The sequence below is a fragment of the Anser cygnoides genome, chromosome 4, assembly GCF_040182565.1.
Source record: "Anser cygnoides isolate HZ-2024a breed goose chromosome 4, Taihu_goose_T2T_genome, whole genome shotgun sequence".
Taxonomy (NCBI): Eukaryota; Metazoa; Chordata; class Aves; order Anseriformes; family Anatidae; genus Anser; species Anser cygnoides.
The window spans coordinates 33,285,678-33,312,836 of NC_089876.1; the positions used below are offsets into that span (position 1 = coordinate 33,285,678).

The 27,159-nt window shown below is 38.5% G+C and overlaps 1 protein-coding gene and 1 long non-coding RNA gene across 10 annotated transcripts in view; one reads left to right on the plus strand and one right to left on the minus strand.

Annotated features, from left to right (window-relative positions):
• The window catches only part of LOC136790809 (uncharacterized), a 115,758-nt gene that overhangs the window by 61,061 nt on the left and 27,538 nt on the right, over positions 1–27,159 (plus strand). The window contains exon 4 of the long non-coding RNA XR_010831435.1: positions 4,492–4,545. This is a non-coding gene — a long non-coding RNA (uncharacterized lncRNA). The remainder of the gene's footprint in view (positions 1–4,491; positions 4,546–27,159) is intronic.
• The window catches only part of PDE5A (phosphodiesterase 5A), a 136,268-nt gene that overhangs the window by 48,912 nt on the left and 60,197 nt on the right, over positions 1–27,159 (minus strand). For 4 of the 9 annotated variants that reach the window (XM_048074554.2, XM_048074559.2, XM_048074558.2 and 1 more), the window contains 2 exons: positions 2,759–3,341; positions 1,177–1,266 (listed from right to left, as the gene is read on the minus strand). In XM_048074554.2, the coding sequence (XP_047930511.2) occupies positions 1,177–1,266; positions 2,759–3,341 (673 nt within the window). Of the gene's footprint in view, positions 1–1,176; positions 1,267–2,758; positions 3,342–15,632; positions 15,655–15,820; positions 15,962–16,001; positions 16,218–16,655; positions 16,932–27,159 lie in introns of those variants that run through there. The other 5 variants (XM_048074557.2, XM_048074556.2, XM_013185321.3 and 2 more) reach the window with 5 other exon arrangements.

The following is a 27,159-nucleotide window of genomic DNA, read 5'->3' on the forward strand; positions in this document are numbered from 1 at the left end:
TAGGTTAAGAAAGGAAATCCTGGCTGATCGTCTGGATCAGCTACAGTAAGATTCAACAAATGAACTCAGTCAAGAGTTTATGGAAAATGGAAAAGCAAGAAAAAGAACGTATGATATCTTCAAAACAATCTTGGCAGCATTTGGTTTTGGAGTTTGAACTTTCTGGAAGCAAATGATAAACACTCTGAAGAATAAAGGAATTACAGGAGAGAAAGTCTCCATCTTAAAGCTCTGATGCACTCTATAAGGAATCCTACACTGTGCAAGCATCCTAAGAACTGATGGTGTACCTGAAGGCTACTGCAGTCAGGATCAAAAACCAAACAAAATACACACACACACAAAAAAAAAATAAATTAAGAAATCCTAACTACCTCCCTAAGTAGAACAGTGGTGCTTGCTTTTTTTTCGATCCCAGTTTTGTGCTTTGTCTTCACTGAATGTACTCTTGAGCTGGTCAATGCTAGAAGACCTAAGTTTGTAATAAGAATTCTCCCTACTGCAATAGTATCAGGGAGGGTATCAGGTAGGAAGGGAGAACTTCTGTGAGAAGTAGCACTGATGGGAAATACATGCAAGAGTTCACATTATTTCATATTTGAAGTAATTTGACTTTACATTACATGACTTATCAATGACTTCTCAAAATCACATCAACGCCATGTGTTTTCAATGCCTGATCTTAAGCACTTAATGTGTTTCTTAATTTATTACTTATGAGCTGAGTTAACAGAATGTAAAAACCTTCTATACAATGATAAAAAATAATTTATGTACTCTCAAGAACATAACCTAGATAAAACCCAAGCTGAAGCACAGTAACTCTTAATTGCAATCTGAGTGTGTGCCGAGATAGACCAATAAACCCGCAGAGAATTTTAATGCTGACAGATACTAGGTACAGGAACCATGAACAGCACTTCTGGAGTTAAATTCATATATTCTACTTCTGCATCTGGGGGTTAAACTCTTCTTGACAATTCCCTTTGGCTTACATTACTGAACTAGATAAGATAAAATTAAAAGTCCAAGCAATCATAAGCACACAGTCTTTTTTTTTTTTTTTAAAGATATGGGTTTATGCTGTAAGATAATGACTGACAGCTAATAAAAGTTTAAAGAATTAGCATAGCTGGAAACAGTATTACATGAAGTGAACCCAATGCTGCAACTTACCTCTTCCCTATGATTCTTTATTGGCATACAAAGAATACTCTGAGTCTTATACCCCGTGATCTGGTCGACTTCTGCATTGAATCGTGGATCCTGATATAGGAGAAAAAAATAATTAGTTGACTACTTGCTTAAAGACTGTTTCTTTTTCTTCCCTGGTTTAAAGGTTAAAAAAGTACAGTATCTGACTTAGCTAGTAATGGAACCTTTGCTATCTTAGGTAACAGTTAATAATTATATAAAGGTGTTACTGTCAGAGTGGGTTAAAAGGAAAAAAAAAAACACAACAAAACATTTATGTGGAACATGAGTGCCTGTGGATAAATACAACTGACAGAAAGAACAAGAAAACAAACAACTTTAGGAGAAGCCTTTCTTGAGCTTAGACCATCATTATAAAGAATTTATGCATGGAATAACTATCTCCAGTATGGCTTTTATCATCAAAAGGAAATTACAGAAACATACTGAAAGACATATGGCCAAAGAAAAACAAAATTTCATGAAAGTGGTTAATGTTTTTGCTTTTACTCGCTTACGTCTTTTTTTTCAGCTGAATGTTGTTATAAAACTTTAATTCTCACTAAAATATAAATATATGTATAGCTGCTGTTCTTTCTCTGGTAATTGATTTCAAGTTGAACATGATGACTCAATACAAGGAAGAACTTTTAAAATACAAGGATAGGTGATGCCCCATTGGAGACATATCAACAAATATTTAGGCACTTTGTGAAAAAGCAAGTGTTTGCTGAAAATTAAAACAACATATGCAATCATACTGTGCTCCTTGCTGCTTCTGAAGAATAGTGCTTGGTAATGGTACCCAATTCTGTAAACATGCTGAGATTAACCAAGAGATGATCAATCAGAAGTGGTAATTTTTTGCTCTCTATGCTTGTATTAGTTAATTAAATTTTCCATCATCCCTAGATTCAAAGCACAAAATCAGCATATCCAAAGAGCCTGGAATTAAAAGATGTTAAGAGGAGGTGTAAGACAGGTCCTCTCCCAGTGCTGGATTCTCTTTCTTTTTTCATCTAGCCTTGCATTAAGTTATGCATATTGCAGAGTATTATTTCATTTGGGAGACTGCTATACAGTTCAAAGCCTCACCCTGTTCTTATTCATTCAGATCCTGCTCTTTGTGCCCCAGATATGATAAACTTCTCAAAATTATTTTCAGTCTCAGGACCGTAGTTTTGCAAATAATTACTCACGCTCATAACTTCATTCATTTTGGTGCGGAAGTATCTTATGTCCTTATACATAAACATTTATGTGTCCAAAGCTAGAAATGTAAATACTGGTGTGTACGTAACTGGTTAAGACGGGGCTGAAAATCTGACTGTCAAACTTAAATAATTGATTTTGATGCTACCATTCCTCTAGCATTAGTCATAGCGACAAGTTTCTGCATCTGTGTGCTTGTGTAATATGTCTATTCTAATGGGAAATTTGGTGTCAGGTTTGCCTCTTGACTGGTGTAAGTCAACAAAGCTCCAAATACATAGGCTAAAATGACAAAATCACATCAGCTTTTTCTAGTTTCAAGATTTGTTCAACATAGATTTTCTTGGTTTACCTCATACGCATTTTTGATGTTCAGAGGCTGGCCGATAGCAGCCACATGGCCCACAATGCCCTTGTTCCATTCAAGGCGAATGCAGCTGTTTGAAGCTTCTTCTAGGGTGGAGCCTTCAGCCACATCAAACAGTCTGCTTACAAGAAACTTCTCGTTAGAGCTATCCTCGCAGACCAAGAACAGGGAATAGCGATCAGCTGCTATAAGCTCATGGATATGTAGGAAAATTTTATGGCAAAGTGCTGTGACATCCAAGTGACTAGAAATATCTTTCACAAGTTCTAAGAGCCTTGAGCACTGATCCCCTCCACTGGTCCCAATCCTTGGAGATTGCAGAGGCATCTGTTCCTTCTTTTCAGAGCCAGAGAGGAAGGTCACTGCTCCTACTGAGTCCTTGACAAAAATAGGCCGTAAGGGTCTGTCAAATTCAGAAGCAGAGATTTTCCTCGCTGGCGTCCCAGAGTTGGTGGTCTCAGCACAGGCAGGCTGGTGACAAGCACAGGATTCACTCTGAGACTTGGTTCCCTCCTTGCAGACGGGGATGGTATGAACTCTCTCAGCAAACCATGCATTAACCATTTCTCTGTAAAACAAAAATAAAATGTAGTAAATAATATATGTTAAAAATCTTTAGGAACTAACACGTATTTGAAGACGACACTGCAAAGAGGATGACTAAACTTTTTCATACAGTGGACATGAGTGCACCTTTAGAGTTCCTCTGTATCAATATTTACCAATATTCTTCAGTTTTAGGCAGCACTTAGCCTAGGTTAAGTTTGTAATGTTTTATCCCCTGTACAAAGGAAACTATTTCCACCTAGAGGAAATACTTGAATAGGCCAGAGGAAGACTGCTTACTCTGTGGCTTTCAGAATACAGGAGATCAAAAGTTTACACTATAATCTACTGCTTGAAAAGTTCAAGTCCTTCTCATTCCTAAGATATGGAATTATTTATAAGATGTGTGTGTGTGTATATATATATATATATATATATAAAATTGTGTGTGAAAACAAAGCTTTCTGTTTTAATTCTATTTTTCTAGACCATTTCTTAATGTTTTAAGAGATAATTTTGAACTTCAATTCTGTCAAAGCACCTGCAACCTCTCCTATTTTTATGTTGTTCTTATGTTGTTTGTCCACTGTTTTAAGTTATTTTTCCCTGCTGTCTCACAACTCATGAAAAATGCTGTTTGAGTCAACATTCAAGCTTTGCTTAAAAACTGTCAGAAAGAAACATGAATATTTCTAATTCAAACCTCTTCAAAACAATGAAAACATGTTGTTTTCATACCTCTCCCATTTAAGTTCCTTGAGGATAAAACTCATTGCCTAATTCAACCAAAAATAATGTTTTTGAAGTGTTTAAAAATTAATAGTAAAATTTTAAAATATATTTTTAATGTTAAATCTCCAGCACTTAAATTATATCCTCCCTAAATGCAGCCTATCTTGGATTATCCATAAACACATACAACATCAAAAAAACCCACAACTATACTTTCTTATCACTATAATATTTACTTGTCCAAAATCTTTTTTTTTTTTTAAATTTCATTTATGCTGTGAGGAAACGTTGTCACATGATCTGCTCTCAGAAGAAATGCTTTTTATGAATTACATAATGTTTGCCCTACAAACAGCAAATATCCTATTAAAAAGTCTGATCTCTTGGAAGCCTTTCATGGTGGTCATATTTTAAATTTGGGATATTTTTTATTTGCTCAGCAGACCACAGGAATTTCAAGACTGAAGCTGAATGAAACCATGGAAATTAATCAGGTTAGTCAGCCTCTGATCAGTTACATGCATTAGTATATCTTAAATTTGTAAATGATAGTACATAGCCTTTTTTTCTTATAGAACAGCTTCATCTACGTTGTAGAATGCAATGATGCAAGTTAGTTGTTAATTCAGAGTAATATAGCTGATTAAAATCTAAAATCCACCAATACTATCTTTATTAAGAAGCAGTCCATAACAGGAGACTTATTTGTCTTATGTTGTGAAAGAGTTTCTCAGATTCTGCAATCACATACAATTTGGAGGCCTCAACTGTAGGAAAACATACTATGAAAAATTGAATTCATTTAGGAAACAGTGTGAGTGTAAAGAGAGCACTTGGGCAAGAGAAAGTCATTATGTTACTGTACCCATCCCACCTCTTTGTGAACTACTTAATAATTTAGCCCCCACCTCAAAAAAAAAGTTGTTTTTTTTTTTTTGAGGCAGATCCCATTCAATACAGCACTGTGAAACCAAGTCCTTCTCTTATTCACACCAGTGCAACTCCGAATAAGTAGGTAGACTATTTTTTTTCCTCATCATCATGCAAAACCTTACACAGATGGGTAATATCATTCATAGCCTCACTGACCTTCAAGGCTGAATGGTCAATGTGGTCACACATCACGTGTGTGATGCACATCTGTGAATCTTCTGAAGATGAGAGTCTTGAGTTGTAAGGGTCTTTGTCCAAAACCACTGAATGAAATGTTGGACACAGTTAAGGCAGTGGGAGTTTTGCCTCAGAGTTCCACCGAGCTAGAATTTCATTCCTTGTTTTTACATTTTCCATGAAGCTCCTGGAACAGCGCTTACCGTAGCAGTAATATACCTCAGTCAACATCTATTATAAATTTCCCAGCAATACAAAGCTAGTCCAGTTACTGGAAACATGGTGCCAGAGAACACAATGAAATTCCATTGTTATTCTCAAAGGGTTTTGGTTCATTGCTTAGCTACTTATTAGTAAAGGAAGTAAACTCTGCTTTTTAAGTATATTCATAAAAGCTACCAGTGATCCTTCTTGATTACAGCAGCAATATATACTTTTTGTGAAGTCATCTCATCCACATACTTCACACAATGAAGAAACATAAGGAGCAATTAATTTATTATTAAGACTATGATTTTAACAAGATTATTTGATAGTACTTAATCAGCATAAATACCAGATGTGGGAGTTGCGACCATGTATTGTTGAAATACATAATATAATTTGCACAGGGCAAAATCACACTTGCAAAAGCTGTTTCAGTGAGAGCCAAAATAAGAAGCTAGCATTTGATAACATTTGGATTTTTCATTTTAAACTTGAATGAGAAAGCAGAATAAAAAATAGTAATGAAAATGACCAAAAATATCCTTAAGAAAAGAAAGAGAACAAAATGCAAAATTTTTTAAGTAAGCACAGTACAACTTCTAAAATCAGTGCTTATAACTTGTCATCACATGTGCTTTTTATTTGGGTTCTTTTTGTTTGATTCTTCAACAGAAGCAATTACTTGGAAATTTTAGCTTTTTCTAAACAAAATTGAGCATCTAGCACTAAGGCTTCAGAGACAAACCTGAAAACACGAGCCGTGTGCATGTAAAGTCTCAGACACAGAAAAGTAAATAGAGAATGATCAATAGTTTGAAAACAGGGCTTGTGAGCCGAGCCAGTTTCACATTTGTGCATGCTGACTTGATTTTTGAACATAGAGGACTGGCATCCATGTAAAATAAGATTTAAAAGAGACTGTAATAACATATAACCAGATGGAAGCTTTCTTCAACTAGCCAGCAATTAGGTACAGTGATTTGTCTAGGCACGTTTGGAAACGGATCGGTGTGAACCTGTACTATTGCTGAGTGACAGCAGTTTTAGAGTAATCTGATTTTCTGCTTATTTACACATGAGGAAGTGAGAATATAAAATGCTACCATTTTGGTTAGCTCTGTTTTACACTGAATTTACATGGGTGGGTATGTTGATACAAGACATAAGGCAGAAAAAGATTCAGGTGCCCCTTATGGACAAAACAAAAGCTAAAGCAGAAATTTGGTTTATCATTTGAAACTTGCCTTTTTATTACTTCTTTACTTTTGTGTAATGATGTCTTCTGGCTTTAACACTGTAGTAATAATAATCAGTAAAAACAATATATGCTGAATTCTAATACCAATTCTCACACTGTGGCCATGAAATAATTTAATTTTTACCTTTTTGGCTTTTCACTGTGTAAAATAAGATTTCTAATGTTTCTCTATCTGCTGGAGGTTGTTGAGGGATGTGCAACATAACTGTAAAGCCTTTCCAGTGAAAGTAATTACATTTCTTTAATAAGGACTGGCTACTTGTTAGCTGTCTGCATTACTTATACAATGCTTTGACATTGAACAGAACTGTATGTGAAGCTGCATAATTACAAGCAACATATTCCTCTCCCCCTTAATGTCCCTTAGATGATGGTCCAATAAATTGCCAACACAGAGTGCAATTTTCAAACAGCTCTGTAGGTTCACAACAACAAAAAAATCCTTAGCTATGCATTTTAAAGTATGGTTTTCAACTTCAAACCATTTAGGCATTTTAGTTTAGGCAACAGGAAAGCTGCTCAAATTCAGCTGGAATAAGAACAGTGTTCACTGACCTTTACTGAATGCCTCTTCTAACAAGGAAACTATTTAGCTCGTTTTACTCATACAGTTATGGGTGGAAGAACTAGCATTTCACATTAACTGGCATATTCTAGCTCTATTTCAAATCTATGAGATGAAGTCTTGACGTACATTTGCTTGTTGACTTTCTATCCTATTTAACAATGTATGGCAAGTATTATTACAAACAACTATTTTCTCAGCACGGGGCTAGCTCAAAGTATCTGATACCAGACACATACTGAACCACAGGTAAGTGACTGGAAATTAGTAACAAGTGCTAAATGTGACTAAGATGTGATTTTGAAAGGACTATGTGAAGAAACAAACACTTGTGACCACTCTATTCATACAAGTAGCCTTCAGTAAGCATTGGCGTTGTTAAGAGCTGACGGTAAGGACCAGACCCTTGCAAAAATTACGTTAAGGTGAAAGTAAGTTCAGAAGTTACAGCAGTGTGTTAAACAGGAGCAGATACTGATTCATAGTGATCTACACAGATAGTTAAAACCAATGCAATGTTTCCATCACAGCAAAGCTTTTTAGTCACTGCAGGTTAAGGAGATACAGACATCTGCACTCATTCCTCATTTGCTGCATACATCCTTCTCTGCACTATGGTCTTTTACTGCGCTATGAGCTTCCACCTGAGCAAGCTATGATTTATTCCGGAGTTCATAAGCACAACTACGAAGTAATCATTCTTTAGTCACTTCTTCCAGTCTTTCCTCTCAACTTCAAAGGATCATGATAATACCGACTGCTGAATTTGGCAGGTGATCTCATCAGCAGATGATAAAATTTGAGAGGAATTTTCAAGAGGGGATGAGAAGCAGATGAAAATACAATGGAAGATAAAACATTTTAAGGAAAAAAAAAGATTGTGTGATCCTCTTTGTAATCACTTGTATCCAACTACACACGTATTATCTGCATTGTATTATCACTCAGGAACTTCAGAAGAGCTAAGACTCTGGCCCTGGTGTGTTAAAGATTGTATAGGAAGTAGAACTGTCCTTGAAGCAAGAGGTTTGCAATTTGAATAGGCAACAAAAATAGAAAAAATCAGTGGTTGAGAAAACATAGGCACAAGGAGGAGACATGGCTTGAGACAGTTCAAGCAGTTATACCTCAAAAGAACCTCAGCTTGATTTTTCTGTGCCTTACTTATCAAAACATGCTGACCTGACACTAATTACTATTCTACTCACACACTGGTAACGTTAAATAATTTATTGCACCCATCTTTGTGTCCTTGAGATTATCTTCAGAATACACCACATACTTCTCAAAAAAAAAAAAGAAAGAAAAAGAAAAAGGCAAAAAAAACAAAACCACCTGGTAAAGATGTTTAAAGAGTAACAGCGAAATTATAGTTGCTTTGCTCATACGTTCACATATGTAAGACCATACTCGTGTGACCATTCAGTAAGCATTTAGAATCGTTGGACAAAATCTGCAAAAACAGAGCACAAAAATAATACTGAGAGGCAACTATGATAGTATGCTGCATCCTATTCATCTTGGACAAAGATACATAATAATTACTGTACCATGAAAGTAACAAATGTTGAATGGATTTTAGTGAAACAACAAATAACTTCCCGTACATTTTCTCTGTTGCTCATAAATCGTTCAGGTATACAACATGTAATATTTCAGCAGTTGTGTAGAATGTTTTGCTAGTTTTTCATTTAAACTAGCAGTTACTGATAATACACTTCAAGAGAGGGATTCAATCCAAACTTGTCTACTACAGAATGGCAGCTTTTGAGTATCTGAGTTCCTGTGGCCTAATCCTAGTGTTGAAGTCAACAATATTTCAAGCCTAGCCTGTTATCTATTTCTCAATTGCTTTCCTTAATGTAACCACTAGATGTCTTCAAATTTCTTTCCCATGTCTTGACATAATTTAGATATAGAAATCATTTAAAGGGTTAACAAATTGAAATCTATTCAATTTTAACAAATGAGTATGAAATTCACAACAAGCATCTTGGATATTCAATTTGCCTTTCCATTTTGTTTCTAGTACATCCTATTTCACAATCATGTTTGAAGTGTTTTTGTCTCCTTTCTAGCTATGGAAAAATTTAAAAAAACTGTGCAAGGCCTCATTAAATGGAAATACTAAAAATAACACATTTTTACAGTTTACACATGAACTAAAAAAAAGAGACAGACAATAACTGCTTTTCCTTAAACCCTTGTCCAGTTATAGTTACTAGAGGTGCTATTCCTATGTGGTAGGCAAACAATTTGTGAAGACAAAATACAACTTAAAGTTGATGTCAATTTTTGGGCACAACTTGGTTAAATATATAAACTTATATTTAATGTTAAACATGCAAGTTGTCCGATGGATTTCAATTCGAATACAGATCTAAATGAAGAATTCTGATTCTGGACTCAAATCATGGTCACGAAAGAGTAAAATAACTTTTTGGAGCTATGAAATAACATAAATCTTGTCTGATGCTCATATTATTTTTAAAATAGGAGGCAGAGGTCAATTTATTATTTGAAGCAAAAGTATTAGAAACAGGAAACTCATTAACAGACTGTTCTCAGCTATTTTCACGTTTTCTTTAAGAAAACTGCAAGCCTAACTTTTAACAAGAATTGCTGTCTTCCCTAAAACGAACTTTCTATTCACAGTATAAAGAAAGACACAGTAAATCCTCAGAGACTGAAGGTCAAATTCTAAAACATGACCCTTTATTTCTCCTCCAAATGTTTACTTCTCATTGCAGACTCAAAAAAATCTTAAAAATAACCATGGATCTAATTGTTTTGTTGTGGAAAGCAATAGCACAATGCCAGTGGCTTTGGTGAATGACTGATTAAAAGTTAAGTGTACACCTGCCTGGAGACTTCCCATAAATCTTAGGCACTGGTTCAGTTCCACTTAAAGTCCCAAAACAGGGGTTAAGTAGGATTTAAGTGGTGCAGAGGCTTTGGGCTGGCCCTCTGTGCTGGGGTGAGTTCACCATAATGCACAAATAAATGGGAAAATATAAATCTTTTACCAAGCAAATATATTTTGTGGCTATATTTTCAGTGCCAGACCTAATGTGAAATTACAACCATTGAGTAATTCACAAGGGCCATTTGATCAGGGTTTCTTTTCTGGCACTTTGTAAATAGCTCCTTTTGTACTTAATGCTGCCCCAACCCCCCTTTTTTTTTTTTTTAAAAAAAGTAAATCTCATAAATCAAGATGCATTCCATATAAATATACATTTCTTTGCCAGTAAGGAAAAGAAAGACTTGTATTTTGTGATTTTATTAATTATATTTATTCATGACAAAAGCAAAATGCCTTCTCTTTAACGCTGAAAATGAAAACAGGTTGTTGCATATTAGTTCAAGTCAAGAATGTATTGTCTAAACTGGCTTTGTTTCTTACTCTGGATCGTATATTCTCCACACAGTTCAACTTTAATCTAGCATTCAAATAAGCATGAATGTAGGCTATGATATTTAAATGTACTTTCTTTGATCTGACGACATCACAGGTGATGTCATGAATTTTATCCTTGTGCTTGTTAGCTAGCAAAATTTCTACACCCTAGAAGCCTCCCTTCAGCTTCAAAAACAGATTGGTGTGGTATTTTTATTTTATATCCGTAGTCTTTGTACTAATCCTGTGCAAAGACATGAATTTCCTCCTCATGTAAGCAGTTGGCAATTGTGAAGATTCAACAGATCCCCAACATAAAAGTTTCACGAACTTCTACAACTTTAAAAATAAAAGAAAGGTGTCTAACTTCCTTGTCTCCCACAAGGGTGACATATACCTCAACTCCACTTTCTTTCCCGTTGCCATAAATTTAGACCCTGTTCTCTAAATTCATCCTATTAACAGCAACAAGAATGGAAATGAATTTCAAACACCTATCGGTATTACCACAAGCACTGTAATACAATACTAAAGTTACCCTGAACCCAAAGAAGGCAGGAAGATGTTAACTGTAGTCCACCTTATTTTCTATCTGGCCACTAAGGTTCACCAGTAGTATTTTAGTTAATGTGCTGACATGCCTGTTTGTTTCTTGATTGCCTAAGGCAAACAGTAAGTACTAAAAACTTGTTCTTCTTGCAGATGCTCAGTACTATCTGCTGACTAGTTTACCTTCATGCCAAAGATTTTGTGTAGGAAAAGCTTATAGCTTTTTGGGAATTAAAGATAGAAATCACTTACTAGCAATTTATAACTGTTTCTCAAATGATATTTTCTTCAGTATCCAGTATTTGCTGTTTTAAACTTTGTTTCCAAAATACTCAGGCTCAGACCTAACTTTATTTCCAAGAATAAACGCCAAAAATACTTAATCACATTTACAACTTCATTAACGTGGATAACATTCAAAAAACATTCAGGAGGGTAAGAAATCAGGAGATTAAAATATTTTGGGATGTACTTTGCAGTTGTCAAGAAATGCAAAAGGGTATGGAGACTATTTATAAATGAAATAACTATGGAGATCGTTAGACCTACAAGAAAGCTTTCCAAGATTTCATAGAAATCTTTTTTTTTTTTTTCTGTACTCCTTTCTTTCTGTAAATATCTAATAGAAGTAAGTGGGAGAAAACATTCAAATCCCTGCATTAACACCACTGCTTCCTGTGGTTTTCTAGACGTGGTCCAAAGAATCAGTGGGTCTGCCGTCCACTTGTAAATGCTTCACATCAAGTAACTTAGAAAAGCAAATCTACTTTCAGTATATTTGAACAGTTTGCATAGGATTCTGTGCCTCCACTGGAAAGTTGTAAGGGGTCCTTCAATCACAGAAGTTTAAAAACCACTGCCTACTTACCACGGTCACATTAAGGATGAATATGGCTCATACTTGTATATTCTTAGGATTAGTATTTTTTCCATAAACCATTTTTTTTTTTTTAAGAAAAGCTAGACCAAAACACATTTCAGTGCAGAAAATTTTATATACTTATGTCTTTGATAGTCTGAATTTTCATACACTTGCTCAAAAAATAATTTCCTTTCAATTAGAAAAAAATAAGCACACATTACCAAACAAAGCAAGGACATCCTTACGGATAATATTTATGAGATTAAACATAAATAGCCAGCTCAAAAGGAATGGCATTTTTGAAAAGCCCTCTAGACACGGAGACTAGAAGGCAAGTGTCCTAAGTACACCAGGCAGCACATTACAAACTGATTGTCCGCCAACCACCAAGAAGAAAAAACAACGACTGTACTTGAGTTATTTTCAAAGTAATAAATGTAATTGATATATTCAAATTGTGCAATCTCTGAATTCCAGCAAAGTGCAGGTTCCCAGTAAATGCCACTTCTGGAATCCTCGGTGAAGCACTATGAAGTACCATGCTGTTAAGGACATTTATTTTTCCAAAAACCACCCCACCTTAATTCATTTGTAAATATTTCCCAGCCTGGTTTAATAAGCCAAGATGTATTTATAACAAAATAACCCTATTTCCAGTGAGAGACATACGAGAGTTGGTTTAATAATTTATATCTGTTGTGCCATACATTTAGGAAGCCAGACAAAAACTGTCTGGAACAATGCAGATGTCTCTAACCGAGAAGAATTTTTACTTTGGTTGTTTTGGCAGCCTGCTGCTTGTGATCGCAAAGAGCACCAAAAGAGAATCCCTCTCATATCTGTAAGAGTAGGGACAAGCAGGAAGTTAGAAATACACAAGTATTCCACAGAGGGTTAAAATAAGTATGAAGTTTGAACGTGAAAATGCATGGGTTATTTTTTAAAGGAAATACAGAATGATAGAACTTTAGAAAGACAAAAACGGCAACAAGATTCAGTCGTAAATGCAGTACAGTTTTGTGACAATAACATCAAATTATACTTTAAAGCTTCTGAACATGAGCTATAAAGTGTCTTTAAACAACACTATGGGTAAACTCAAGGCAATCTAAAATAAGTATTGTTTTGCTTGAAGACTTTTCTGCTTTCTGGGAAGCCAAAATATGATATGCAATTCTAAAACTTTGAAAGAGGAAAAATAACAAGAGGAGCTGAAACAAAAAGCAAGAAAATATATTGCTTAAGTTTAGTAGGAGCCAGGCATTTAGGACTTCTTGAACCCCCTAAGTGTGCAGTAAGAAACCCTCCAGCCAGAAGGTCTGCCAACCAGCAGACTGAATCCCTAAGTGAACCAAATTCATCTCCGATAAAACTTCACTGAGTGCTGGTGACATACTTCCCCTTTGTTGTTCTGCACTTTGATCAGCCTGTAGCACTTCATGGATAATAGCTATTTATATTATCTCTGTATACCGTTTGTCTCCCTGGTACAAAAGAAAGTAATAAATAACTGATTCTGTAGCTTCCTACTTCTGGGATTGCAGTTTGTTCACATACTGAAAGGAGGGATAAATTTAAAGCTATTCATCTGTACCTGCTTGTGGGATTGCAACCTTGTGCTGTGCAGGTGGAAGTCAATCATGGGAGCTTTACTGCAGAACTTGTCGGCGCGCCTAGCCATCGGAGACTTGAGGGAGGCAGCAATGTGGCCTGCCTCCAGACAGTCAGCCTCGAGGCTTTGCAGGATCAAAACACAAGGTGTAAACCCTTTGGATATAATTATCTCCTGCAACACATTTTAGGGGTGAGGACAAAAGCAGTCATTAACCAGAGGACCTGCAGCCCTTCTCCCCGAGCATCCAGAGTGTCTACTGGTGAGCCTATCGACTCTGCCAGTTGTCACACCCACGTTATAAACAACAATTAATACAAATGAATAAAAGCAAATGCTTTCTTTTGAAGTGCCACCCTGTCAGAAAATGTGTAAGTTAAATGATGAAAACTGATACTAACATGAAACTGATGCATGCAAAACAGAAGTTACCACTCACTCCATGAATATAAAACATGACTCCCATACTTAAAAAATAAATAAAATCTGCAGCATAAGACTACCCAAAGTATTTATTTTATTGGTATTAATTAGACACCTAATTCTACAAACAATTTTTGGAGGCAGAATTACCAGAACACTGCAGGAATGAATTAATTACACAGAAATATAAATATAAAAATTAATGCCTAGCATAAAATGCAATTGCTAAATTAGGGTCTGACTCAAAGCCAATTATCATCAGCAGAAAGGGCTTGTATTACTCTGTAGTAAGTGGTTTAGCTGGTGATCTGTTCCTGCGTGCGACTATTTGAAAAACAGAGAGAGAAACTTTTGCCATTAGCAATTATGCCTAGTGTTGAGGAGGTGGATATGCAAGATATGCCTCTGCTCTGTAAGATACCACAGTAACTAACTTTTGGTCAACTGCTTTCAGGACCTGTGAGGACTTATGCATATTAAAAAGAAGAAAAAAAACAACAACAGTAACGACAAAAAAACAGCAGTAAATTAAGATTAGAAAACAGTAAGAACTAGCTCAAGGAGTACTGTTTTACATGACAGAATAAATCTAATGCTAATTAACCGAAAGATTCACAGCATAGTCTGTTCAACGTACTGCTGTAGCACAAAGTTTCAACTAAAACAAAGCATAGCATTAAATGTTAGTGGGCTGTGGTTTTTTTTCCCCCCCTTTTTAAGCTCTAAAATAGCGCCACAATGTAGAACATTAAACATTTTATCAGGTTTACAGGGTATCATTTCAGTGAATAAAACCTGAACCATACAATTGGGTAACTCACAACTTGCCTAATCATATACAAGCTAACATATGAAAGTCATTCCTTATTAAATATTTATAGTTTGCTATTTAGACAGTAATACAAAAAAAGAAAAAAGGCACTCCATGCAAAACAACAGAGAAGATAGTTTCAAAACTAATACAATGTTTTCATCTCTATAAAACCATCACAATTACTGCCAAGCAACAACTCCAAGTCAACAGTTTTTCTGCAAAACCTTCTCTAAATGCAGAGGCATTGCTGTCACGAAGACATGACTGGATTGTATTTGGGGAACTACTGCCTGCTTCAGACCTACTCAAACACAAAGCTGCCGCAGCGTGAGAAAAGAGACTAACCAAACCCCTCCAAGGGGAGAACAAATCTGACACAGCAGTTACTATTAATTAACATTCCTATTTGTTCAATACTACTTCCAGTTTCCAAAGGAAGTGTGACAAGCTGGACTAATAAAATGCTACTTCTCAAAGCTGCTAACACCCTATTTCCTGGGCAAATAAGCTACCCTTCAGTTATATACCATGAACTAGTGTTCTGTAGAATATCAAAGTTAAACGCTTCCATCAGCTATACCTATGCACAGCCTTTTTTAAAAATTCAACATTTTAAAGACTTATTTAAAGGCACTTTTTATTACTTTCTGCTAAATCAACCTAAGGAAGAAGCAGCAGAGGAAAGAGGGACTGTGTGACAGATGGTCACAAGAAAGTAGGTGACCCCCAAAGCCTTCTGGCTTGCTGTGAGTCAATTATTAATGGGGATTTCTCTTCTTACCGCCCCATCCCATGCAGAGAGGAGCAGCAGCAAAGCCTCATTCAGAATGCAGCCATCCCTGCTAAGTGACTTGGGAAAGAAGTAAATCAGCAGCAGTGAGCAGATGGAGAGGAGAGGAGAGGATAGGAGAGGAGAGGAGAGCCCGCGGAGGTGGTGTGTCCAAGGACCAAACCACAGGACTTACTAACCCGAGCTCTCCACTGAGATATACCGTGGGAGCCGCAGATTGCCTGTGCTCAGCATCCCCACTGCTTTGTTTATCGGAAAATATTCAAAATGGAAACCTGACTCCACTTCTAAAAATAGCTGAATTTACTCAGTTTCAACTCGAAGTCCCACTGCTGAAGTGTGACAACGGTAAGCAAATACCTCGTCTTATCTCCATAAGGCAGCATGTCAGGCCAGGGGGGAAAGCCCAGATGAGCTCTTCGGATCTTTACATTAGCTCTTGGCAAAAACCAAACCCGAAAGACGGGAAGCGAGGAGCAGCCGCCCCCGGGCGCAGGGGAACTCGCAGCCGCTGCCTGCCCTGCGCCGCAGCCCGGCTCCGCGCTGCCCCCTGCCGGCCACGACGGCTGCAGAATGGCGAGCCCCAATCCCAATCCCAGCCCCAATCCCAATCCCAGCTGGTCTCGGCCCCTACACCTACAGAGCCAGGGGTTCGGCTGCGCTCTTTAAGGACAGTCCCAGTTTCGGGGTGACAAGTAGCGCCTCGCTGCCCCTCCCGGCCGGCCGGCATCTCCCAGCGCTTCGCCGCGCTTCCCTCGGGCCGGCGGGGCCGGGCAGGGAGCAGCCCGCTGCCTGCTGCTCGGGGGCAAGGGCAGCCTCCAAGGGGCGAGGAGAGCCCCCCAGGGGTGCCTGCCCCGGAGCCGCCGCCGGCTGCTTTCGGTCTTTGCTCTTTTCGAGGGTGGGGGTGGGGGAACGGCTTTTTTCTTTCCTTCGGGGACAGCGAAGGGGAACCGAGGAGCGACCTCTCGCCGCCGAGGAAGGCTCTGTCTCCGCCCGCCGCCTCACCAGCCTTACCTTGTGGCTTTCCTAACAAAGTAGGAGCGGGCGAAGTCGCAGTGATCGTCCAGCCACGCTTCCACCGCTTCCTGCTCCGGCGGGGGGCGGCAGCTGCGCTCCATGCTCCGCTCCCACAGCCCTGCCCGCTCCCTTCGGCCCCCTTCAGCGCCGCCCGACCTCCTCCGGCCGGGGGCCGCCCCCGCCCCGCGCCCAGGTGCTCGCCCGAAGCGGGCGGGAGGAAGCCCCGGCCCCGCCGCCGCACCTCAGCGCATCCCCGGCCCGCGGCGGGCAGGCGGCTCCACCTCCCGCAGCGCCCCCGCCCCGCTCGGCACGGCTCGGCGCGGCTCTGCCCCGCACGGCACGGCTCAGTCCCGCCGCGGGGCACCGGCGGCAGCCCCCGGCCGCGCCGCCCCCGGTGCTCGGCGCTGAGGAGGGCGGCGGCAGGAGGAGGCGTCCTCCGTGTGCGTGGCCAGGGCAGGGAGAAACCCCAAAGCGATGAAGAAGGGAATTGTTCGCCCCGAGCCTGCCGAGGGAACACCTCCCCGCCTTCGGTTATTTGCCCTTCAAGGTGTGGCCTGGCGAAGCCCGCTTAGAAAAAGTGGTGAAATCAGAAGGCTCCGTGGAGTGATTCACGGTTGGGTGTCGATATAAGCCCTGGCTTTTCGATCCTTCTTGCCTCCAGCGAGGCTTTTAGGTTCGCTTTAGACACTCAATGAACGCAGCCTAGCTCTGAAGATGCTCCAGACTCACAGCTACTTTTTTTTTTTTTTTTTTTTTTTTTCCCTCTGATATTAGCAGGATTGAAAGTCTGGGTTAGTGCTGAGCATCACTTTCCTGTACTGTAGTTCCACTCTAACATATGCATGTGCACACTTTTACAATAATTGACTGCATTCCCAAAAAACCTCACACGAAGTATGATGCACAGGCATAGTTTCCTGTGTCATCACATGCGGCATCTTTGGAGGTCAATACCAGTAAAAAGCAGCAGCAGGTTTCTGTGGAAAGGGATATATAGGGTCTTTAAAACGATTCTCCTGCATGATAAATTGAGAAAGATAATAGAAAGTAAAAGGTTTTCTGCCCCTCTTAAAGCCTTTCGGTGTATGCAGGGTGGTGCACTTCAGACAGAGCATGCATCCCCGCACACCTTTGTGATTTTTGGCAGTGCACGTAGAGACTTGCCTCCAGCCCCGACAGGAGAGGGGGATTCTGCAGCACGAGCAGAGGCAGCGGCAGAAGCTTCACGGCAAAGGGATTAAGAGCCTGTCCCTGAGCTTGGGGGAAATTTTTTTCTTCTGTGTCTTTGTGTAACATCTGTCTTTTGGCTGCAAGAGTTTGTGTAATACAAGCGCACAGCAAGGGAAGGTTTACATCAACATAACTCTGTTATACAAGGAATCTCAGGAGAAATGTGCACGGTGACCAAAGAGCAAGATGTAAAGATAAACTGGTTAAGATATGCCACAGGAGTCAAGCCACTAGTCCAGGCAAAGAGAAGTCTTTCGACGGGGAAATTCAGAATTATCAGGCAAACCACAAAAAGAGACAACACAGCAATAAAAGAAGTTGATGTTTAGTGTCAAAACCTGGAAAGTACGGTATGTTAGAAAAAAGAAGATAAACATGTCTTGGAACTCGCAGATTTCTAAATTAACTGTTTCATTCAGGAAAAGACTTTTGAGGCTACACTAGACATGGCAATAAAAACTTCTAAGCTGGGCAAAGCTTTCGGAAAACAACACTGTGTTAGAATGCTTAAGAAATACAAGAGAAATGTAAAATACAGAATTATAAAATGCAGATTTCATAAATATCAACAAGCATTTCCCAGAATGTCTCCTAATGGTTCCATATTGGTAACAGAACTGCTCATCCCATCTCAAAATACAATTGCAGAATTATCAGAGGTGGTCTAGATGGGAAAGCTAGGAATGAGCAAACAGATGGAGATCTCTCTTCTGTAAGGAGACAGGAGATTGTTTACAAAAGGATGAATGCAAATATATAATTTGATTACTGGTATTTAAAATAGAATAGGATTTTCTGTCTGTCTCATAGGAGAATAACAAGGTAATGGTCAATGATATTATGTCAGCTGCAATATGTACCATCTCAATTCATATAATTAGGAGGAGCACTAATAGAAAGAAGCATGTTTACTGTAGCAGCATTCAGTAAAGCCCAGTCAAGAACAGATATGTGTTGTACTGAGCCCTGTAAACAACAACATTGAAGTCTAGGCTGGCTGAGAAGTAAGCATACAGCATCCCTGTTCATGCCATGAGGTCCTTGGACCCTGTAGGATGGAGCTGCCTGGACCGTGGATGGCTGCCCAGGTTTCGAGAGCATGTGTGTGATTTTGTACCAAAGGAGGGGGAAGATGGGCAGGGCAGCAGCACCATGCACTTGGCTCAGGGTTGATGGCCTCTCAATTATCCATCCTACAGATAAGAGTCAGTAAAGCTGATGCAGATGGTTGTCTTCCTGTGAATTCAGTGGCAAAAGATCAGTTCAACAGACTAAAGAATAGCATAGTCTTTCCCAAAAGAAACAAAAATGGAATGGTTGGGGGAAAAAAAGGGATACTTTCTCCATATCCAATGAATTTTCATGAATAATAATGAACATGCTGTTTTCATTTTTAAGGTGACGGGACAGGGTGAAGGCCAAACATAACAGAGAAGTGAATGGTAAAATTGGAAAAAGTCTTGCATGGTTTTGGCTTCAAAAGTGCTGTGAAAAAGCTCCATGTATCTTAACTCACACCCAGGCTTCCAGTTTGTTTCCAGAACTTGGATGACAGAACTGATGTGTAGTAGCTGTAAACATGAAAAGGATTTGTGGTAATGACACACAAATAAATATGTCCGGTTCAAGTTTAAAAGCTACTTGTGGCAAGGCAGGGTGCTTGAGAGCTCAGTATAGAAGCCAGAATGCTTTTCCTGCAGAAGGCCTTTCTATAGCGGGACCGGCTGATAGAAAAGCTTATTAACTGAAGTCTTTGTTTGTATATTTTGCAAATACTGTAGCATAGGAAATAAGGAAGGAATAAGGAATTTAGCAAGGAAATAAGGAAGATGGGATTTTTTGGTATGTGCAAGGCACATAAATCAGAGATGCTGCTAACTCATGATCAGATGTAAGAACGAGTATTTATATAGAACAAATAAGTTTTTAATCAGAGAAGTATTTCTAAAATATTTATGCTGAAAGAACCCTTTATTTATTTTAACTTATTAGAAACTCATTTATTTCTATAGCATTCCCCTTTAAAAGGGAAGAAAATAAGGTTTCTAATGTCACCACAGTTGACTTATTTGTCTGACTTACTCATTAGATGAATTGGAGCAACATTTAGCATTGCTAAGAAGTGGGAATTGGCTGTCTTTCTACCATCCCTTAAATCTGGAAAACAGTTGGACCATTCTGGCTCCTAAAACAAGTTTAGGACTGTACTAAATTGCCAGTGAGGCTAGAATATGGTAAGGGAGAGGAAACTATCCTGCTTCTTTATTAGCCAGCACTTTCACACACACATGCAAACACGCACGCAGTGGAAGAAGCCTAATATTAGTAAAGCAAGTTTCCATTTCCCTCCCATTACTTAAGTTGTATGAAGAGGATAAAATAGCAACCAAAATCTAATTCATTTAAAATCTAATTGTTACTTCAGTGATGAAAATACTAAATCATGAGAATGTCTTATCAGCTCCTTCTCTCAGTCCTTCCCAAATAATTACTGGAAATGCTTCCGAAATAAACACAGTTTTGCAGAGCTGCTCATTCATTGCATAACCTGCCTTCTCCTCTGGGATACCATTGCATATGTCCTACAGGAAGCCATGTAAAATAGTAGCTTCCTCCTATTTTGATTTGAATGTGATTGAGCATTTGCGTCAATCAAAGTACCATGCAAAATTGCTGTTAATCTCAGGAAAGCAGTGGCTTTGCAAACTTGTTTGTAATACACAGACATTTGTCTGGAAAATACCGTCTAACTTTATCCCCTGAAAATTTGGAATTTGAGTTTAACATATTAGCATTTAATACATCAGCTGACCAGCATGCTCAGGTTTTAACCTCTTCTACTTTCTGTTGGAAGTCTCAGAATAAATTCGAAGACTGTTACCAAGTGTGTCTCTTTTCCTCAGCTTTCTCTCCTTTCAGCTAAGTAGTGCCATTTATTTCCATTCTTCCTTTAATGGCACATTTTTTAGCCCTCCAATCATTCTTTCTCACTGTGGACTTTTCCCAGATTATCTCTGCCATTCCGGTGGTGTCTCATCAAGCTAGGATCAAGTAGTCCAGTTGAACACATATCAATAATGAATGAAGTGGAACGGATATTTTGGGTACCTTGCAGGCTACATTCCTGCTAATATAGTCCCCCCTTGGGTATGTCTTCTTGGCAGCAGTCTGATCTTGTTGACTCATGGTGACCCACTGTACTCTATTCCCTTTTTCTAAATAGTTGCCGTGTTGTCAGATGTTCCCTGTGCACCTGTTTACTTCTGCTTAAGTGCACTTTCCTTTTCTTTAACCTTTTTAATTTCATCCTCTGATAATGACCCATTTCTCCAATTTGTCAAGGTTATTTTGAATCCTATGCCTGTCCTCCAGTGTATTCTTTACCTCATCAAGCTTAGTGCAAATTTGCTGAAGGACATGGGGCTGGGCAATCACGGGGATGATGCAGCTAGGCGAAAGTGGACTTCTGAGCATGATTTCTTGTTTAGTTAGCTGGTTTCTGGTGCTGACATGCCAGACCCACATCTTCAATGAACATGCAGACACAGCCCTGATTTAAGCAGGGAGGTTATGCGTGGTTGTGTCACAAGGGATAGCAGCAAACCCAGTGCACTGACTTGTTCAAAGGGCCAGGCTACAATCCCCTGCAAATGTGCACCCACGTAGCCCCTTTCCAGTTGCATTCAGCAGACACTTCTGGGCTTCTAACATGTTGAAAATTGAAGCGGTGATCAAAATGTTCTGTTTTTTTTTAACTTAGATACGGAGTTTGACAGGGTTTAAATGGGAATTAGTAGGTAAGTAGGAAACTTATGTAGGCCAGATTTCATTCTAGGCCCTCTTGCTGCACAAGGAACTTTTTTTTTTTTTTTTTCCTAATTGACACAATACAGTTTATTTTTTAACCAGCTTTTTAGCAACTACTGGCTAGTTAGTTAATAGGTGTGCTTATTAGTAGTTTTTTTAGTATTTGTCATCTCAAATTTAATTAGGTTTGTATGTAACCTTACAAATAATTATTAAGCCAAAGTATAAGGGCATTTTTCCTAATTATGGTTGCTGGAAGAAGGAGACCTCAACATGAAAATAAAAAAGTGATGGACTATATAAAGCTAAGATTACTCAGATGTTTTTCAGGTACAAATCCTTGCAACTGGGACCATTCTGTTTTAGGATTGTATGGGCTGCTTCAGTGTGTATGAGGAGGAGGAGAATTCTGAATCCAGTGTAGAGTGAGGTGTGTTACTCTGATGGTGATCTCCTCATATTTTCCTAACAGTATGCCACAGAAACTCACCCAACAATTCAGTGTTAATGCAAGGCTTTAGAAAGACTGTTGTTTTTATATAGGGACTTGAATCCAACATGTCTTCAAGTATGTTGTTCACACAGTTAATTTTCCTTGCTGCTGAATGTTTCTACCATTTTGCCTTTTAATTTATCTGTCTTCAGTAGCATGTATGGATCCTCCTGTTGGTTTTTGTTTGTTTGCTTCTGACAGATTAGAAAGCCATCTACTATACCATTTATATATTCAGAGACCATAATTCTCTGATAAACTTCTCACAAATTAGTTTCTAAAGACTCCCTATCATCACGCATTATTAGTATAGTTTCTGTCAGTACAAGGCTTTGCTTTTCTGGAGATGCTGTAATCAGCACATTTTCCAAGTAATTATCTCTCTGAAATCATAGACAGTTGTAATAGTACCAACAACTCCTACCTCATCATGTGCAATAAGAGTAACTTTTGCCTGTTGCCTACACTTTGCTTTGAGAACTCATGTCTACTTGGGTCTACTATTACCATTTATTTCTTTTCAGAGTCACTGCTTTTTACAATATCATCTTCCATCCTGGATATGAGACCTCTGTTCTTTGTTCTTTGATGAACAATCTTTTCTCCTCTGTGTTAAAATATAGTCCAGACCTTACTAAGTAATCTTAGTTGGTCTGTGTTAATGGCCTGTCCTTCCCATTATTTATCACTATAACTTTTTTATCATTTGCATCTCTTTCCAGCAATAATTTTCTATTTTTCTTAACATTATTCAGTATGGTTTGGGTCCACATAGTATGGACCACACTGATAGTATACTTTGCTGTTTTTTTTTTCTGTCTTTCTTTCTTCCTTTTTTTTTTTTTTAAAAAAAAAACAAACTACAATGTCTGTATATCATAGAATCATAGAATCATTGAAGTTGGAAAAGACCTCCAAGATCATCTGGTCCAACCATCCCCCTACCACCAATATTACCCACTAAACCATATCCCTAAGGTTATGAGTCAAAGTCCTAGAGAAATCTGTATGAGTTTCCTTTATCAAACAGATACATAATCTCATGGGAAAACAGGAAGTTTTTTTCTGACAAAACCAATTTTCTATCTAACTATGTTGACTGGCGTTAATTGTACTATCATCCTTTAATTGTACACTGATTGCTTCCTGTACCAGCCTTTCCATCAGTTTTCCTGACATTGATGTCAGACAAAATGATCTGCAATTTCCTTATTAAATAATGGAACAATGTTTGCTTCTCTTCTGTCTTTGGGATCTTGCCTGGGATTTCAAGACATGCTTTTCTGAGTTTGGTTCTTTTAAATTTTGTCTTACTGAGGCTTTAGGGCTGTTAAACAGGTATTATTTTACTTCCTGATATTTTGGAATCTTAGTGGTGGACATATGATTTCTACCTCAGTAGATCCCAAGGAATATTTTAGTGGCACAGAGCTGGTCAATCTTTCTGTTTGTTACTATCAATATGAAATCTTCATAGTCTAGGATATAACATGCAAGAATATGTTTATGCGGTTGTTTTCATTGCTTCTGTCTTACCATGAAGAGGGAAACTGCTGTGTAGTCAGAAACTCTGTGAAGCATCTGCTATATACTAAGGTGCCCAGTAAATTTGTATCACAATGAAGTCCCACTACAAATAGAAACAAGTAATAAATTTGGCTAGTGCCAAAGTTTTTAAGCATTTTATGAATCTAAAATTATACTTTCACTGACATTATTTATTTAGACTAATAGGAGACGATCTTGTCCAGATCCCAAAGTAATTAAGCTGCTTAACATTTCCCAGTGGAAGACATTTTTGAAAGACAAGGTGTTCCTTTGACCAAGCTTAACTGTACTTAACTGAATAAATTAACTCCTTTTAACCCATTATAAGTAAGCATATTTTAGCTACTGATTTACTGATAAGAACAAACTTCATTGGTGTTCTATATGCATTACCGATTCTGGAAAAATAATTATGAAAAAAAAATGCTACACTTTCTAAAGAACACACTTGGAGTCAGGATTTCTTTGTACTGGAAGCCGTGCAAAAAATATATCTCTTGCTTGAGTGGGTACAGCATCAAATATTCTCTTTTTTTTCAAGCTACGGTAGAGTGGTTGGAGTGGAGGTTTGGACCCAGTCCAATAAAAAGCCTACAGGTAAACACAGAATATATCACTGAAGTATTATGCAGTGGGCATAAAAATGTTTTCAGGGCATTTTAGGAATGTGTAGACGTAGTCTGTTAATTAAGTAGTGTCAATGTATGGTTGGGAAAGTTCAGCAAAAATTAAACAATACAGAAGATGAATAGAGAGATTACTTACACATAATATTGAAATTATAACCTAAAAGTATAACCACAAAGCATTCAGTGTTTTGAACAAGCATGGTAAATGTGTAAGAGATAAGATTGTAACTAAGGCTAAGGGAATATATGGCATTTTAATTATACTCAAGAACAAAATGTATGAAAGCATTCAGATTGAAAAGAGGTTCTTATAAATGAATGTGTGTCTATTGCTGGATCCCATTTTTTTATTTTATTTTTTATTTTTTTTGAGGGGTATAGCATGCTCAGGATCCTTGCATTTTCTCCTTCAGCTTTCATGCCCATCCCTCAAGACATCTGTGGTGTAGACATTTGTTCAGCCAAGGGAGTCTGAATGAGTCTATTCACAATATACCACTGCTGATCCCAAATCAGCTGCAATCTGATGAAGAGGTGTTCCCTCCAGTGGCTGCTCATGCTGCCTCATCATTTGTTTTTAAGCTTTGGCTGACCTGAGGATCTAGTAACTAGTTTCTGTCTAGTAAATAGAAGAAAACTATTGTAGAGCAAATTAGTGAAATGGATCTTTAGACTCTCCCATTAAACTCCCATTTAGACTCTCTTTGGGCCAGCACCACCCTGCCTTCCTGAAGAAGCAAATCTGTATTTTTCAGGAAAATAGTGAGTGATCTAAGAGCTACTACTAGGTCCACATTACGATATCTTTTCAAGCTTGATGTTCCATTTCTCAAATTGGTACTTACATTTCATCACTGGCAGGTTGCATTCTGTTCAGTTTCTGAGGCAGGGCCTGTCCCTGGCCACGTGGTTCTGCAGCATTTAGCATAATTGGACCTTCAAGTGCCCTTGTAAAACTAACACAAATGACAGAATAAAACATTTTTTCTTGGAACTCAAATACAAATTGTATATCTTAAAAGCTTTTCTATTAATTAGTGTCCTCCCATTATATCTGTGAAGACAGATAGTTGTCACTAGTCTTGTACTACACATGGCTTTAACTAAACGGAAAGATTGCATGATTTGGCTTAGGGTAGTGAAAAAGTTTTTCTCATACATAGCTAAAATCACAACGGATGAGTCACTTGCTTTTTGTATTGTGATTATCCTTCTAAACCACCAGGGAGCTAAATTTTAATGCTTCCCACAGTTGAGGGGTTACCTAGCTACTTCTGACATCTTGTGCCATCTCTAGGAGAGCAGGTAAGAGCTCTGTCAGGGGTGTGCTGTGGGCTGTGGGCAATTTCTGATTCTGGAAAGTGGCAACCCTGATTTTGTGTCACTTCAAAAATTTCAGCCTGCATTCACTTTGGGAGCATATGAAAATGTGAACTGTGGCTTTCATCCCTGCAAAGCAAGAAGTCTCCTGTCCAACAGAGGAGACAAGTACCTCCTCCAGATTAAGAACGCTAGCTGCCCACCCCACTTTTAGGCCTTCAGTGAAGATTATAGACTGAGAGGAATCAGACCATGTGAGAAAAAAACTGCCAGAAAGAGCTAGATAGATGGGGACAGTGATATGGAAATAAGCATGCAATTCTGCTAGCAGTCAGAAATAGTAAGGGGACTCTTCATGAGCCTAAACCTCCTGCCAGCTGCTTGCAAGCCACGGGCCACACCTGACCATCCGTCTGTCTGTCTGCAAAGTCTGGTCTCTTTCAGAGACCTGAAGAAAAAAATATTTAATTTTTATTTGATCTGGTTGCATTTATTTTGTTTTTCTTTTATTTCCCAAGTAAAATGGTTGTGTGGAAGCAGAAGCTGATGTGTTCTCGTTGCTCAAATAATACCACGAGCACCCTTGAAAAACCCAAATGTGGCACAGCCTCTGGCAGCCTGCAAGGACAGCTGAGTGTGGCAGGGCTGGCGGGCTGCAGCCTTGCCTGTCAGCTCACCCCGTGCCAAACACATACACATCCTGTGCTATTTTTCTCCTTTCCACAGGAGGCCAGAGGCCAGAGGTGCAAAATGGACTGAAAGGCAGGATTTGTGTGCGTGTGGTACACGGTCTTTATATGTCATTTCGTTTTCCTTTGATAGTGATCTAGAAGAGCTCTTTCTGTGTGTTGACAGCTGACTTTACAGATCTTGTAAGGAAACGACACTGCTGACTAGATTTGTATTGACATGATTGAGTTCTGTGTTTACAGCAAAATGGCTACAGTAGGCCCGCATGAACAGCCTCTCCTCCTCAGGTCCTTAAGCTCCTGAAAACCCAGGATAAATCAGGAACTGTTTGCCACTCCATGTGTGTGAATAAAAATACCATCCTGTTTTGCTACTTAAAAGTAGTTTGGGGAGATAAGAGAATTCAAAGTTGTGTGGAAGTAAGAAGAGCAAAAGGGAATAAAAAGCAAATCAACAAATCTCCATGATGGCTTAGAATTTTTGGTGAAGTTGAAAGATGTTCATTTTATATGGACTGATTCTCAGTTTAACTGAAGCATGGAGTTTAACATTACTATCAGAATAAATATATTGCTATAATCTTCCAATTCTGTTGATTACAACAGTGTGACTACTTTAGAATGGAAAATGTATATATATATATATGTGTATATATGAATATACAACAAACAAGCAAACAGACAAACCAACCAGGAACTGAAATCCTGTAATGCTTATATCCTCTAATATGGGAAGAAAATATAGAAATTTAAGTTGATTTTAAGCTAGTCACTAAAGTAGAAAG